This window comes from Phyllostomus hastatus, unplaced genomic scaffold (genome assembly GCF_019186645.2).
Source record: "Phyllostomus hastatus isolate PE091 unplaced genomic scaffold, TTU_PhHast_1.1 phas_scaffold_21, whole genome shotgun sequence".
NCBI lineage: Eukaryota > Metazoa > Chordata > Mammalia > Chiroptera > Phyllostomidae > Phyllostomus > Phyllostomus hastatus.
The window spans coordinates 29222199-29239160 of NW_025334017.1; the positions used below are offsets into that span (position 1 = coordinate 29222199).

At 40.1% G+C, this 16962-nt stretch overlaps 1 protein-coding gene and 1 pseudogene across 1 annotated transcript in view; one reads left to right on the plus strand and one right to left on the minus strand.

The window, feature by feature from the left end:
• PKHD1L1 (PKHD1 like 1) overlaps positions 1-16014 on the plus strand; it is a 136823-nt gene extending 120809 nt beyond the window's left edge. The window contains exons 72-78 of the mRNA XM_045861274.1: positions 2465-2600; positions 5783-6127; positions 9922-10073; positions 10458-10604; positions 10951-11104; positions 14454-14741; positions 15820-16014. Coding sequence (XP_045717230.1) covers positions 2465-2600; positions 5783-6127; positions 9922-10073; positions 10458-10604; positions 10951-11104; positions 14454-14741; positions 15820-15830 — 1233 coding nt within the window. The 3' untranslated portion in view covers positions 15831-16014. The remainder of the gene's footprint in view (positions 1-2464; positions 2601-5782; positions 6128-9921; positions 10074-10457; positions 10605-10950; positions 11105-14453; positions 14742-15819) is intronic.
• Positions 1248-2076, minus strand: LOC123833224 (annotated as a pseudogene).
• Positions 16015-16962: the final 948 nt, after the last annotated feature.

Sequence of the window (16962 nt, forward strand, 5' to 3'; positions counted from 1 at the left end):
TACATTAGTCCAGACAGTTGTCATCATCTTGAGAGCACATATGAGCACCAAACACCTCTGCCCCATATGCACTCAATGCATGCATGAGGTGTGACAGTGAGGCCTATGTTTTGTGCGATTAGGAAGCAAACCTGAATTTTTACATAAAAATAGTGCACATCCAAAGCTAGTCACTGGAATTATATATTTATTCTTCCATGCTGCTGTTATTTATATGTGTCAGAAATGCATCTTTGGACTTTACTCCAGAGATCACAGCATGTTATCTAAAATGTCTTCATTTATGTCCAGTCTTTGCTATGAACTGAATTCAGCTCAGATGATTAAATTTATATATACCATGCTGGTGGGAAAGAGTGTAAGGTTAGTTGAGATTTTTGTTTCTAAGAGTGTGAGACTGGAAAGTCTGAGAGCATTAGGAGCATGAAGAAAGGATGCTGATGAGGGGAAGTAGAGAGAGGAGTGATGAAAGGAGACCCCTGCCCCTTCTCAGGTAACAGCCTTCCCGTCCTTTCAGTTGCTCAAGATAAAACTTTGGGTCAATTCTTGATTCTTCTCTTTCTCTCACATTCCTCATCCAATCCATCTGCAAATCCCGCTGAGTCTCCTTTCAAAATAGCTAGAATCTAAGCACTTCTCACTGTCTCCACTGCTACTGTCCAGTTTGAGCCAACAGTATCTCTTCCTTGGATGAAGGCAATTGCTTCCCAGCCCTTCCTCCTGCTCTACCTTTGCCCTTCTATTATCTGTTTTCACATTAGTAGCCACAGAGATACTCTCAAAACATAAGTCAGGAGAGGTTGTTCCTTTGCCCAAACCCTGCAATAATTTCCCTATCGGTCTTTGTCTGAGAGACAGAGTCCTGTCCTCACAGGGGCTTATAAGGCTGCCTGCGAATCTCTCCCTTAGCTCTTCAAAGACTTTTTTTTTTTCACTTTATTAAAACACTGAGTTTATTTCACATGTATGTTTTTGTCTCCCCACCATTCCATATGTCTGACCACCACCACTACTATGTTCTATCAAAATACTCCATACATACTTAAAACCAAGCACAGGGTGGGGTTCCATCTTTTAAAACTAAACAGGCATTTGGACAACACATTCTTGGCAATGGAACCTGGACAACATTTATCAGACATGATAGGGGAAGTTCTCACTCAGCGTTATGAAAAGGACAGCCAGATATCAACTATTACAGAAATGAGATAAGGTGGAAAATTTTAACAAACTGCCAAACTATTTTCTTAAAGAGACTTCCTCCACTGCCAGAGATCTTGAATAGCCTCTTGGTCAATCATCCGGGTACAATTCTTCATATACCATAACTGATGAACTTGGCTTCTACTTTGGGGAGAGAACCACCTTTTTCTATACTTGCTTGCATTTTTGCTTTAATATCTTCTACAGAACTAGATCTTTTTGGTGTTTGAGGAGTTTTTTCCCCATTTTTTGAAGGATTCTTGATTTTGGTATTGATGGTTTTGAGTCTTTTCCATGCTGGTTTGATATTTGTGCATTTTTCCCTGGAGTATCTCATATAGATTACTGGAGCTTTTTCTTCATCTTCTTCATCTTCACCCATCCTCTTCCTCATCATCTTCATCAGCACCAAGCTTTACATTTTCCTATGGAACCTTGCTGCTACAACTTCCAGGGACAGAATGCTTTCCAGACATAGTTAGGGGTTTCACATGTTCCTCCTCTTTATGTTCTGATGCTGTATCTCCCTCCACAGCTACAGAATGCTGTCCACTAAAATGTTCAGGCCTTGTACTATACTTCAACTGTAAGACCACAGGTGGTTTTATTTCAAAGCCACCAAAGGCAGCCGTTGGCTGTTCAGACATTTTCAAAGTTGCCAGCGTTACTTTCATTGGACTGCCTACATAATTTATTGCCTCTGCTTCAACAATGTATAATTCATCTTTTGCACCAGCTGAAACTTTATGATTACACTGGGTAGCGTGAGATTTGTGGAATATAAATGTGGAAAACAAAACTGAGTCAGATAGGAGAGTTATTTTGGCTGATTTTTTTTAGTCTTATTACCATATTTGTCTCAGAAATAAACATTTTTCAACATTTAGTAGCTAGTTTTGTGTGGTTGCATTACACAGAGCAATGCTAAGCTCCCTGTTTCCTCTGCCCCTGGAGTGGAAAGCTTATATTCAACTCTGTTATCTTTTAAAAGGAGCCTTTATTTAACTTAGAGATTCTCTGCTCTTAATTTCTTTTACTTTACACTTTTCTACTGAGAATTATCAGTTAAGTTGTAACATCTCTATGAATAGTTGAATGTAAGTCCATTTAATAATTTTAGCTCAATATGTATCCTAAGTCCATAAAACTTAATTTTTTTGCAGAAGATATATATAGTTGAAAGACATTTTTAAGTTCTAAATTCTTAATATTCTGTCTCATTGTTCTCTTAAGATGCAAAAATGTTGTTTCTTTTTAACAGGCTGTTCTGGTAGGAATCTTCTTTTCCACACTGCAGCGTTTGGATGTCTATGTGAACAATGCATTGGTCTGCCCCAAAAATACACGATGGAACTCCCAACAGAAACACTGTGAACTTAATAGACATCCGTACACAGGTATTTACTCAGAAAAATACAATATACATTGTATATATAATTACATATAAAATCTTTTCTTAATATTTCATTAACATTTTTAGTTCCTTAGCTATTCATGAATGCAAGATAAAAGTTTGCAGTCACCAAATACTAAGATGTGTTCATTTATAAGTTGTGTGTCCTAACAGATCACTCTTGATGGAAGTCTCCTCTATCTGCACACTTGCAGATATGGGTTTTTGGGGTATGATGGACATTCCTCAGCCCCCAAGAACAGTTACATTCTATACTCTTAGTTTAGTTATTTCTGTGTGCAGGAGAAATTTTGCATAGAATTTTTATCCTACCTTTGCTTTACTTCTGTTTCATAGAGGTCACAGCCTAAATGAATTGGCAATCATTACAAGTATTGCTAAGAAAGCTAGTATTACATCAACTAAACATCATGAAGTAAATATAATAAACTCAACTCTGGATTTAAATGAAATATGTGGAAGAGGCTAAACTTCCTATTCACTAATATTTGCAAAACTAGGATTTGTCTCTGCTCATTAAAGTCTTTTTGTTAAACCAGTACTAATAAGGTCACTGCACTCCATTCTGCATGTGCTAATTATTATCATTTTTAGACGTGCCTGGTAATCTTCTCTAACAGTCACATAAATGTGTGCTGTGAATCATAATATAAGTAGACATGAGAGCACGAATGTATGTCCATATTCATTACCATCTATTTCTACTAATAATATGAGTAACTAATGTTTCCAGAGCTATTACTGTGTGCCAGGCACTGTTCTAAGTGCTTTGTCTGTAATAACACATTGTTACTATATCCTGGTAATAAATAACCCTATGAGGTAGGCACAGATGAGTAAACTGAGACACAAGGAGGTGAAGTTATTTGCCCAGTCTCTGGCTTAGCTCAAGCTGCCAAACAAAATACCATAAGCTTGGTGGTTTAAAGAAAATTATTTTCTCACAGTTGAAGCTGCTGGTACTAGATCAGGGTGCCAGTATGGTCGGTTCGGTGAGAGCTCTCCTCCTGATTCCCAGATGGCCTCCTTCTCGTTGTGTCCTCACAGGGCAGAGAGAGAGAGAATGTGAGAGCAACCAAGCTCTCTGGTATCTCTTTTTACAGGGGCACTGATCCATCATGAGGTACCCCCTCCAACCCCCCGCACATGACCTGATCTAAACCTAATTACCTCTCAAAGGCCCCCTTGGGGGCCAGGGCTCCAACACATGCATTTGTGGGGGAGGTGGGGCACAATTCAGTCCATAGCAATATCAAAGCCAGTAAGGGCAGAGTGAGGACTCCCTGAGCACAGACCAGCTCTAGAACCTGTGCACTGAATCAACCATGATGCTATACTACCTCTTATCAGCTAAGAGAGTCAGGCGTATTATTTTTACATACAACATAACTGCACCTGCTTACAGCTTAATTTTCATAAATTTTAACTGCTTTTTTTTTAGACATCACTTTTGTACCAAGCAGTCTATCATTTAAGTCAAGAAAGTGGAAACTTTCCCCATGGTCAGAATTTAATATAAGGAACTGGTTATGTAGGTGTTGAAGGGCTAGAAAACAGCCTCTGCCCTCTTAGAGGTATTTCTCCCTGCAGTGACATCGCTTCTAAATGAACACACTGCTTTCACACCTGGAATGAAAATAATCTTCCTGTATTGTGTATGAATCTATACATATTGTTTTAGATTACCTAATTTTTTTATTGTCTGTATCTCTACTTCCTCACATTTTGGGGAAGACATGAGATGGTTACCTAGGATAATCACCTAGGATAAGTGGTATATGCACCTGTAACAGTGATTTGAGTATAATACAAAAGCACATTCTTCAGATTCACAGAATGTTCAAACCAAATTGCATCTAGAATTTATCCTAGCAGATATTAAAGAAATATACATATAGCAATAATGAAATGGCTTTTTAATGCCATTGTTACGAATATCTATTACATTCATAAAAAATACCCTCTTCTTTCCAAAATTTTATTTTACTTTTTTTTAGCGAGCCTTACTATGAAATGTGGTGAAAATTTACATGTCTTATTCTAGTACTATTATCCAATTCAGCCTTTGTCAGGGCTCAGTTCTCAATAGGTCTTAGTAGACATATTATCTCTTAGACATTATTGTCATTCTGCCATAAAATCACATATATAGAGGTGGGCAAAAGTAGGTTTAGAGTTGTTTATATGGAAAATGCAATAATTAATGAATAATTATACAAGAATAAGCACTGTGGGTTGCATACTCATGACTGTAAACCTAATAGTCCTAGTCACTTTGTTTGTAATACAATTTTGTTTGTTTGTAATACAATTACAAACTGTATTTCCCTTGTAGAATTTGTTTTGCATCAATCACAGATTTTTCAGGCTGAAATGTAAGCCTGTTTCATTGATATAAGATTCTTCTGGGATATTTTAATATATATTTCATTTATGTTACATACTTTTGTCCTTGGTAAAATAGAAGCACTGAATTGTTAATGCTCCTCAAGATTCAGTATATAGCACCACACAAACTAGATAGTTATTAAAGTTAAATTTAGATTTTTTAAAATCACCAAATGCCTTTGGTCAAGGCTTTAAAATTCTGAATATGACCAGGGGTGTCCAACCTTTTGGTGTCTCTGGGCCACATTGGAAGGAGAAGAGTTGTCTTGGGCCACACATTAAATACATTTCAACACATAATCACAAGAAAATATCAGAAGGTTTTAAGTAAATTTACAATTTTGTGCTGGGCCACATTTACAGCCATCCTGGCCTGCATGTATCCCATGGGCAGTGGGTTGGACAACCTGATTGTAAATAGTGTTATAACATAGGCTCCTGGGTTTATAAATAGATTTTATTCCTCATTTATACTGTATCTATAGTATTGTTTTATAAAGTAAATTTAATGTGCAATGATTTCTTTTTTTAATTGTTTTATCCTAAATTGTTTAAAATAAATTTAATGTATAATGATTATTAATGGTATTATAGAAATGATTGACTTTAGTATTCCTTGCCAGTTCTATAAGAGTGTTTGTTTTTGATATGCGTACTTTATTATGAAAGAATGATAATGTTAACTTTGTCAGAATTTCCTAAATTTAAACAAATATTAAATACTACATGGTAATTGTGACCTTAAAAAGAAGCTATTTGGGCTTTTTTCCTTCATAGAGCAATTCCTTCCTGACCTGAATTCCACTGTCCTTGGTGAAAACTACTTTGACAGAACCTACCAGATGCTTTACCTGTTGGTTAAAGGAACTACACCTGTAGAAATCCACACCACCGCAGTCATATTTGTTTCTTTCCAAATACCTGCCGTAACAGAAGATGACTTCTATAGCTCTCATCATCTGGTTAGAAATCTTGCCTTGTTCCTGAAGATACCAAGTGACAAAATCCGTATCAGCAAAATAAAAGGAAGGGAGGGACTGCGGGAGAAGAGATCCACGGGACTCGTGGTTGAACTGGAGATCGGAGATCCACCCGCTCAGTTCATAAACAATGACACTGCAGGTATGAGCTGTAGACCTTTGAGACAGAGCAACATAATGACCGAGTCTACACCCACAAATGACCTTATCAAGGCCTGGCAAGCTTGCCCTCAGGAAACCCCACCAACCCCACATCCTGAAGCCTGTAAGGGCCTGAAGACCTTTTTCTCTGCCCCATTCCTGTAATCCCAGTCTATTTTGAAATTATGAAGGAACTTGCACTTCTATTTTAGTATTATAGCAATTAATAAATGCAACACAAGGATTTTGCCTAATATAAAAGATCTTAGAAGTGATCTAAGGAAGTGACCTTATAGCTGAGAGATTAAACATGGAAGAGAGTCAATGAAAAGAAGCGGGTGAGAAAGTTCAAGGCCGAGGAGTAGCTGCTGAGTCTGGTGCATTGGAAGAAGTGGAAGAGGTCCAATAGGTCCGTGGGGGAAGAAGCCAGGAAGGGTGCGCTGCTGGCCATGAGGTTGAGAGGCTGCAGGTGCTAGGTTGTGGGAAACCAAAGGAAGCTCTCCTCTTCATAAACTGAAGAAGGATTGTGGATGTTTTCCTAAAGAAAGAGTGTTTAGACCCTTGGAGGTTCTGAGCAGTGGAGTGGTGGGATAGACTTCTGCATTAAAGTCACAGATTTACCCAGCAAGTACAAATGTGCAAGCATATGTTCTATCAGTAATTCCTGTGACTAATCTAGTCAGTCTCACCAACCACAACCCCTTTCTCTGTCTCTCACTCTCCATACCCTTATTTTCTAGACGTCAGATAAAAATAAGCTCTACTGTCTCATAGCAGGTGTCTTTGTTGAAATCATAGCAGTGATTTCTTTAGAGTGACTCATTTTGGGCAGTTGGGTGAATGTGTAGTCTTCAGGTTTTCTTCCTCTCCATCCATCCAGTCTGTTCAAGTTGGTATCTAAGTACCAAGGGGGCTTTCCTGACCTCAGGCCCTCCTGGTGACCTCTGGATTTCATAGCCTCTGCTGCAAGGTGGGTGGTGTTCTCTGCACTGCACAAGCCTCTTTTGAGGCGCAACTGAACTTTCCTGGCCTCCTGCTGCTAATCCCAGGTGCCAGTTCCCCACCTTGCCATTGTCTCCAGTGGTTCAGCACAAGCACTGTCACCTAGGTGCTTCACCTCTCAGAGAAGATGAGCTCTAGGGCTCTGTTTACAGTCCAGCTCATAAAGCTTAAACTTCAAGGTTCTTCACTTGTACAAGTAAGTCTCCGGAGTTGCTTTAACTTTCAAGGTCCTGGAAAAAGCCTCCATTTAATTATGTGGTCAGATCGCTGAATGTTGCTAAAAAAAGTTTTAAAAGTGAAATTGTTCTGCATTCTTTTTCTTAAAGAGAGCGTCCAAGCTGTTTAAATTTCAGACTCAAAATCCAGATCTGCTTTATCACTTTCCAGCACCTCTTTTCATTGAACTCCCTGGCTCTCCTATTGTGAAAACCTGTGTACTGGGTGAAGCTCTTACCTTCTGCCACTAGGGGTCATCACTCGTTTCCCCAGGAGGTTTGTTTACTGTTGACTCTACAAGAGGCACGTTGCCATTCTGTAATTCTACCAGGTAGACAGGTAGAAGGTTCTTCCCCTGTGGAGATAAGCCTGTGGAAAGGCTTACATGAGCAGAGGGAGGTGCTGAGCAACTACCTCTCTTTGTTTAAAGAAACAGGAAGCACAGGCTTGAGTTATAACCAGTTCTCTCACAATGTCCTCTGTGTTGTCACCAGCCACCTACTTCCTGTATTTACAGGGTTCACGGCATTGGACCAAACAGAGTCTGTTAATCCAACCTGGGAACTGTAGTGGGTCCAAGGTACATACATAGATTGCTCAGTGACTCTTAGAAAGCCCTGATAAGCCCTTCCGTGTATTGGGGGCCAATATTTAGCATAATAGCCACTCAGATATTCCAAGAAACTATGATTTATTTCCTATATGTGATCTAAGTTTTCTCACCCACAATTCCTCCCCACCTTTATCCCCTTAAAGCAGCTCTGTCTTATTAGTCAGATTTATCCAGTTATGTATAACTAGTCTAAACCCATGGAGATAAGGGTGGAGGGGGAGACAGACCATTGGCATATTGCCCAGACCTCGACTGGGATAAGGCATTGAGTCTCAGGGAAAGCCTGCACTTATGGAGCAACATCACTGCAAAATATTGGGAAACAGCGAAAAGATGTGCACACATTAGTCATCCTGGCTCCCAGAGGCTTTGCACAGTGTCGGGACATCCAGAAGTTCCCAGATGTCCTAGAAAAGGGTCCTCCAGGACTGAGGGGATCTCTGGATAAGCAGAGTCCTGAGGTCAGGAACAAGATCTCCTCAAGTGAAGGTCTTAGGTTTCCAGGTGACAGCCTACAAAAGTGGACACCTTTCCACATCATATGGTCAGAGAGTACCCATTAGCAGTACAGACTAGCTCAGACCTGCCAGCCCGTACCAAAGTCCAGTGAGGACAGAGGGTTGTAGTAGTGTGTAGACGTGAAGCCCCCTTGTCCTGACACCATTAGGGCACGTGAACCCTCATGTCTGGGGAGCCGTCTTGGAGAAGAGTGCATAGAGAAAGTGGGGGGAGAGGGAGGGATCTGAAAGACTGAGCATTTATCCAGAAGGGTCTGAGTCAACCTCGAGAGACCTTTTAAACTTCTTCTTCCTGAGCCTTAATGGAAGGAAGTCAGTGGTCAGAGTCTTCAGGGCAGGACTCTGGATGTGGAAGATGCTGAATATCTAAAAACGGTGGTTGGCAAGGCCTACAGGCCACCAAAATGTTGTCCTGGTGACAAATGGTGTTTAGAAGATCACTCTTTGACTACAGTGTAGAAAATGGAAGGAAGGGGGAGAGAACAGATACAAGGAAGTCCAGTGATGATGGCTTTCATTGGGATTTTGACAGTGGAGATGGAAAAATGTAGAAATTGCTAATTGATTACACGGTGTGAAGGGGAGGTGAAGGATGAAGTGGAAGAGAGAGCAAGCAAAAGTTCCTGACAAGAGAAGTGTGATGAATAGAGGTGCCACTTCATGAGGAAAGGAGTGTCACAGGGACAATAGATTTAAGTGGACCTGCCAAGCAAGAAAAAGAGTATAATAACTACACAGTGTTGAAATTCAACCTTGAAAAACATCACTGTCCAGAAAAAGTAACATTTTTAAAAAATATTTTATATATTCATTTTTAGAGAGAAGGGAAAGGAGAGAGAAAGAGAGAGAGAGGGAGAAACATCAATGAGTAGTTGCCTTTCATGGTCCCTCCAATGGGGACCTGGCCCACAACCCAGGCTTGTGCCCTGACTGGGAATCAAACTGGTGACCCTTTGGTTCACAGGCCCATGCTCAGTCTGCTGAGCTACACCAGCCAGAGCATAATTTTTAATAATTTAATAAATTTAGCAACTTATTAATATGCATACTGTGAATTTTATCCTTTCATTTCAAAATAGCTTTTTTAAATGACATGTGATAGACATGTGTGATAGTGCTTCACTTCCCAACAAAGAATGACATGGGAAAGTATAAAATTGAGACATACATTTTCCCACTATGCTTTCGTTTATTTTTCTTGTATCCGTTTTATCTACCTTTTTGGTTTTTTTTTAATTCTGGCTTTAAAACATATGCTACTGAGTTCTTCATTTTCCTAACCTCATTAATCCCACCTTGCCATGTTAAGCTCATGTACAGTTAGAAAGCTGTAAAATTGTGCAATGTGGGTGGAGCAGTACAAACAAAAACTTAAGTGAAAAACTCATGTGTTCTCAAAATTCCGTATTCTTACCATCCACATGGCATAATCCTGTTTCCCTATAGGCCGGATGCAGTTATCTGAACTCCAAGAAATTGTTGCTTCTCTTGGACAAGCTGTGATTTTAGGAAAAACCAATAGCACCCTTGGGTTTAATGTCTCTTCCATGTCCATTACCAACCCTATCCCCAGCCCAAGTGATTCTGGCTGGACTAAGGTAAGAAATTTCTAGAAAAAATGCATTTTAGCTATATAAAACATTGTTGCTAATTTCTTATTTCAACTCTTTTTCTAGTTCAAGATGATAATTTAGGGAACATGTCTATCTAATTTACTATTGGCTACTTTTTATGACATCATTAAAATGATAAAGTAGTTGAAAAAAGAAAGCCTATCTTCTAAAAATTTATTTATGGGAAAACATTCTTTGCTTAAAATATTTACAACAATCCTTCATGAATTTGATCTAGAGGAAGTGTAATACTTTTTGTACATATTGAACGTATTTTTAAGTAAAAAATGAATATTGTACTTGCGGTGAGTTAGCTACTGAATGTCGTTATCCCGTGAGAACCACTTCATCACTCGTGACCGTTCACAGGTGACTGCCCGACCCGTGGAAAGGTTCGCATTTCCCGTTCACCACGTGGCGTTCACCGCCTCACTCGCAGTGATTGCTCAGCCGGTGGCCGCGCAGCTGGGACAGCCGTTTTCTCAGCAGCCTTCAGTAAAGGCGCTGGATTCCGACGTAAGTCCTAACTCAAAGCTTCATTTAAGTGGAAGGAAGCATTAAGATATGAATTCTGGAGGGTGAGCCAGCTTCACTCATCTTGGTACACTGGCAACATGAGGATAGCACCGCCCTTTAGAAGTTGGACTAATATGTATGGATATTGTCTCTTACTGTTTTAAAATAAATGTTCCTTTGCCGTGAACTTGCTCCAGTGTCCATATTTGTGAAGCTTTGTGTAGGAAAAGGCTTTTGCAGATTTTAAATTTGTTATGAGGCATTTTGAAAAAATAAAGTTTTACACACCTAAAAAAATGCATGGGACAGGACAACTAGAATTCTCTACATTTTTTTTTCCCTTTAGGGTAATTGTGTATCAGTTGGGATTACATCATTGACTTTGAAGGCCACACTGAAGGACTCCAACAATAACCACATCAGTGGTCTCAGTGGAAACACAACAATCCCATTTAGCAGCTGTTGGGCCAACTACACCGATCTTGTTCTCCTTAGAACAGGTGAGTGATCTCCTTAGGATCCTCACATAGGTTACAATTGAATAAAGCAATCTATAGGACTTTGGTCAATATATGGAAATCAGAACCCTATACTCTGCCTTATTTCAGAAAACATTTAGCCTAGCTTACAAAAATATTAATAGGGTTAACATGCAAAACAAAATAGAAATTAAAATAAGCAATTAAACAAATTAAAATAGTTAATTTGAGATATGCATCAAAATTGTCTCCTGATTCACATTTTTATCCATTTGTGTTTATCTAAATTATCACTAAATGTGTATTATTACATTTATAAGACTAATGAACAGATTTCCAAATTTGAAAAAAAAGGATACAAGAAGCTCATATAATTTTAACACCCCATACAAGAGTTGAGAATTGGGCTGGAAAGTGGGTGCTAGTCTTTCTGACACCCAATGCAAAGGGGAAAACGTGAGCATTGTCAAGATGCACAGTGCCCATCAGATACACCAGTTGCCATGGAGACTTACAAGCTGCTCTGAGGTCAGAATACAGGTCCCCTATGAGATCTCATAAAGTATACCCAATGAATCTATGCTAAGTGATAGCTTCAACATTGTTATAATGGATACAGTCAATACTTACACAGCCATGTTCCTTGTACTATCCCCACTGGGTTGATGATGTAACTCCAGTTAGTAAAGTCTTTCTACTGAGGCCAAAATGATATGTCTGAAAAAATCAGATCTCCATGGGTGGTAGATTATAAAGTACCTAAAACGGGGCAATGGCTCAACTGCTTGTGCCTGAGGCAGGCCTCCATCAGTCTGTGTACCTCACCCTGGGGCCCACTTAAGACCCTTACGGGCCGGGCCCTAACTCCTGGGAAGCTGTGTGGTGGGACTCCCACTTCTTACCACCCTTATTTCAAAAACACTCACTCAGACACACACACTTAAAGGTGAGGATAAACATAAAAATAAAGAGTAAAATGAGTAAAATAGTTTAATAGTCTGGTGTTTTTTCTAATCACTAAACACCAACAACTAAAATGATTCCAAAATAATTATTTTCCTTACTTTTTGTTTTCTTGTGCTTTGATGATGCTCCACACTGAACAGTTGGTCTGCCTGAGAGGCAGTAATATCTCAACCTAGTGTGTGATGAAGGTTGAATGGCAATGTGTTCAGCATTGTGCTCTTGGACAAGGACCCTGAGTATCCTCTGCTTGCTGGTTAAGGGCAGAGCCAAATTTGTAAACAACCAGTCTAAATGGTGGCAGACTGGAGCCCTTCTATGGGAAATGAGGCAGGTTGCCTACCTCCCCGGGAAGGTGGACCCCAGAAATGCCCAGTGGCAAAGACCCACCCTGGAGTCCAAGTTTTAAAACTACCACTTCCAAATAGCAATGTTCCAAAGTACCCAGGGTCACTGGGGTGCTCAAACAATGGTATAGGTTTTGGCATTTCATTACGATAACAAAATAGTACTCTCCTTTATACAGTAAAATTTCTTTCAGAGTTCAAAGCTTCCCTTGGAGCATCTATCCAACCTGCTATGGAGAAGAGCCACAGCTCCTAGTTTATTTTTTCATCTTGCTTTTTTTTTCCTCCATTAAGTATAGAGCCCTGGTTTCTTGGTTGTGCACAGTAAAGAGAGATCAAGTATAGTTATCTTTTCATTATGTTTAGAACAGTTAGCTAGTTAGTACATTAACCACTTTAAAAATTGTAATAATAACAAAGCTCATGCAAGAAAATTAACAAAGTATCTTTCTTACAACTGTTTCTAGTAGGACCCCCTCCACCCCGCCCCAATCACTACACTGTGGGAAATCCCCACAGTGTAGGTCAGACTGTAGCCCGACAGCGTGGCTGTGTGCACTCCTCCGTTTATAGCTTCATAAAGAGCAAAGCCGGGGGCCACCTGGGCTGGGGTGTGGTTTCTAGCACAGAAAATGGGGATGTGAGCAGTGGGTGAGAAAAGAGTAGAAGAAGAAAGGAAACAGCTCAGACTCCATCTTTAAGTAACCTGGATAAAAATAGTATTTCTAGTGGGTGTAACATTTGAAACATGTTTACTTCACAACCTATGGGATATTTAGTGCTTATTTCATTTTCTATGACTGCATAACAAGCCAGCCCAAAATTTAATGGCTTAAAACAACACCCATATCATTTGCTCGCAAGAGTGTGGCTCAGGCAGCTGGGCCAGGACGGCTCATTTCTGCTCCCTGATGTCTGAAGCTGCCGCTGGGATGGCTTCACTGGAGTTACAGCCCCAAGGTCCTGATTCAGGATTTCGTCAGGGTCCCTCAATTCTCCATGGAGTGTCATTTCCACCAGGCTAGCTTGGGCTTCCTCATGATGCCTCAGAAGAAAAAACAAAAACCTAAATTCTTTACACAGCAAAATTGTTAAGGAAAAATACACCTGCCAGCAAAATTCAGATTTTCAAAGTGAAGGAAGACAGATACATTATTGCTGTGAATTGTAGCAGTGGTGGGGTCCCCAGAGCAATGCTGTCCACCCTGAAAGGTAGAGAATGCATTGCCTTTGTTTGGGAAAGCACAGTGTGGTCAAGATCTAACTCAACTCTCCCCCTGAAAAAGAAAGAATGAAAACGGAAGTGATATTTTTTAAATATAGAAGAAAAATAGATGAGATAAAACTTAGGAGTTGTGCAGGAATGGCAAAGCCTGCTCTGTGTGGTAACCACTATTAATGATAACAGTAGTCCCAGAAGAAATTGTGTCAAGGAAAAATATATTATCTCATATTCGAGACTGTGGGAAGATTTAACATGTGGATTAAAAACATCTGGATGAGCTCTTTATGTTTTACTCTCCAAAAAGATCTAACAAGTGTTTCTTCAAGCTTTCCACCTGGGGTAAGAAAAAAGGGTCACACTCTGGCAACATAAAAACAGCATCTGACTTAAAGCAGTTTGACCACTCTGTCAACTCTTCTGCATGAAATGTTTCAAAATAAAAGTTCCTTTTCCATCCCCAGCTCTGCCAGTGAGGCTGAGGCTTCCCCACTCCTCTCACAGGTATACAGGGATGAAGCAGAGGCTCAGCCCCTTCACCTCCTTCATTTCAAACAGCCTGTCCAGTCCTGGGCTCTAGGAGGGCCCTAAGAAGCAGGTACCCATGCTGGAGTACGACAGTCTACCCAGAGTGCCCCTGCCTGTGGCTGATGGGCAGACTGAAGTCTTTGAACTCAGGGACCTGCTCTATAGTTGATTATACTTACACTGATTTATTTTTCTCAGTTTCAAAAAAAACTTTGTTAGGAAGTACACAGTATATTTAAGTCAACTGGAAGTGTATAAAAAAACAAATAATAAAAAAGGAAATCAAACACCACAATGATTTTTTTTCCAGGGAAAAATTATAAGATCGAATTTACTCTGGATAATGTTGCTCGGGTGGAATCCCAGGCTTTCAGCCTCCTGGTGCAGTCTGTCTCCAGCGGCAGCAGCGGTGGTGGAGGCGGCAGCATTGGCAGTGGCAGCGGTGGCAGTGGCAGCAGCAGCAGCAGCAGCACAGGCGGAGCATCCACAGTGGGCACAGCTGCCCAGATAATGACTACAGTAATCAGCTGTCTGATGGGACGGGTGCTGCTCTTGGAAATATTTATGGCTGCAGTTTTGACTTTGAAAGTAAATCTAGGTGGGCACAGTTCGTTTTTTATACAATGAATGTCTCCACATACTGAGCTACCAGTAAATACTTAGTGAAGATCACATACCACACTTGTGCATGGTATCACTGCATGTGTAAGTCTCAGCTACTGAGAAAGTAATAACGGCGCTGGCTGGGTGGCTCGGTTGGTTGGAGTGTTGTCCCGTACACCACAGAAACAGCAGATTTGAGCCCTGGTCAGGACACATACCTAGGTCGTGGGTTCAGTCCACAGTCTGAGTGTGGTATAGACAGCAACTGATCGATGTTTCTCTCCCACATCGATGTTTCTCTCTCTCTGTTTCCCTCCCTTCCTCTCTCTCTAAAATCAATAATAACATAAACCCTCCGGTGCAGATTAAAAAATAGTAATAAAACAACCACCACCCATGGTTTTAGTCCATTCAAGCTGCCGTAACAAAATAGCACAAACTGGGTGGCTTACAGAGAGCCGACATTTCTCTCCCACAATTTTGAAGGCTGCCAGTGTGAGATCAGGGTGCCAGCAGGCCGGTGAGAGCCTGATGCTGAGTCACAGACCTCTCTTGGGTCCCCAGAAGGGACTGGGGGGTTCAGCAGGGTCTCTTTCATGAGTGCCCTGACCTCAATCAAGAGGGCTCGGCCCTGATGACCTCAGCACCTCCCAAAGACTCATCCCTCACATCTAGCATTAGGGTTCCACCATATCGATTTTTGGGGGACACATTCAGACTAGAGCAAAATGGTTAATAAAACAAAATGGTGGGTTTCTAAAAATAACGTTGCATTCTGAATTAACAATGTTAGACTGTTTAGACAGTCATGAAATTCCATTAAATAAAATGACAAGAATTATATGTGAAAAGCACAATGTACAAGCATCACTCTTCCGTCTCCGCTGTTCCACAGAGAGAGCACAATACTGATTCGAACATGAAGTGGCAAACTTTGAAATACTGATTTTCACATACCACTCTTGCCTTATTAACCATACAAGTTAGACAAGGTGAAGTTGAGATGACATTTTAAATCATGCTCTGCCTTACTTCTACTTTAAAAAATATATTTCTTTGTTTTTACTTCTCAGGAAGCGACTGAAGTGCTCTTCCGAAGAACAGGCTGAAAACAGAAATATAAGAACTGCTTCTTCTCTGAGCTATTTTGTTGCCCAATAAGAAAAAATCTACAATGTTTTTAAAAAAATGTACTAAAAATATTTTTATAATATAGAAAATGTGTTAATTAGCTTTAATCATAAAAGTCAAATTTCTTCAAATATACATTTCTTTTGATTCCTTATATGTGTATAACTTATTTTATCTAAAAAAACTTTCAGAAATCTTTTATTTAGAAGCAGATATGCCACCTCCAAGATGCTGTACCTGTAAATCATCTAATCCTTTAAATAGTTGAAGGAGCTTATTTAGTTTTGACTTAACCTCTTTAGATCATCTTGAAAGCATTTTGAAGTTTTCTGCCTACTGAGCGATCTGACTTCCTCTACCCCTCCATGAGGCTGTGATTTCCAGTGGGCTAAGCAATTCTAATTTCTAAGAATTTGGGGGAGGTGGGATTGTTTTAGATCTTTTCCAGACTAAGTTGCTATTTTTCAGATCCACAAAAATCCCAGAAATTCTAGATTGTTCTGGATTTGTGAGACTGCCAACTGCTGGCCAGTATTCTAAGAAGAGTCTTCATGGTGTCCCTGGGACAGCTTTTAGAATAAGCCCAAACTCCTTCTCCTTTTGTTCCTCCTTCCCACTTAAAAATGCCACCTTCAAAAGTGTGACCTCCCTCACTCCCAAGCTACACCAGATGAGATACTTCTCCAGCAAAAAAAGCCACAGATTAATGTAGCTAAGTTAATAAAAAACTCTCATACCATAAAAATGATATTTTTCACTCAGAAAATTTTAAATGGTAAGCTTATGTTAGAGTAAGAACTCCCAGCAAAGGTACCTAAAGCCATGTCCAGAGCAAGTGGAGTTGGTGCCCACGAAAGTTACTTTCCCACAAGGGACACTCGGCAAGCAGATGGAACAGCGAAACAATTCAACGAAGCCCAGACTCCTTTCCTCTGTAGACCGTCTCCTAGAATACTCTCCCTTGGTCATTGTTAACCTTGCTGAACAAAAAAAGTATAAATATTTACAAGGTGGTAAATGGATAAAGACATCTACTTAGCATTTAGTAGATACCAGGCACTCTAGTGAGAAGACTACAAGGAATA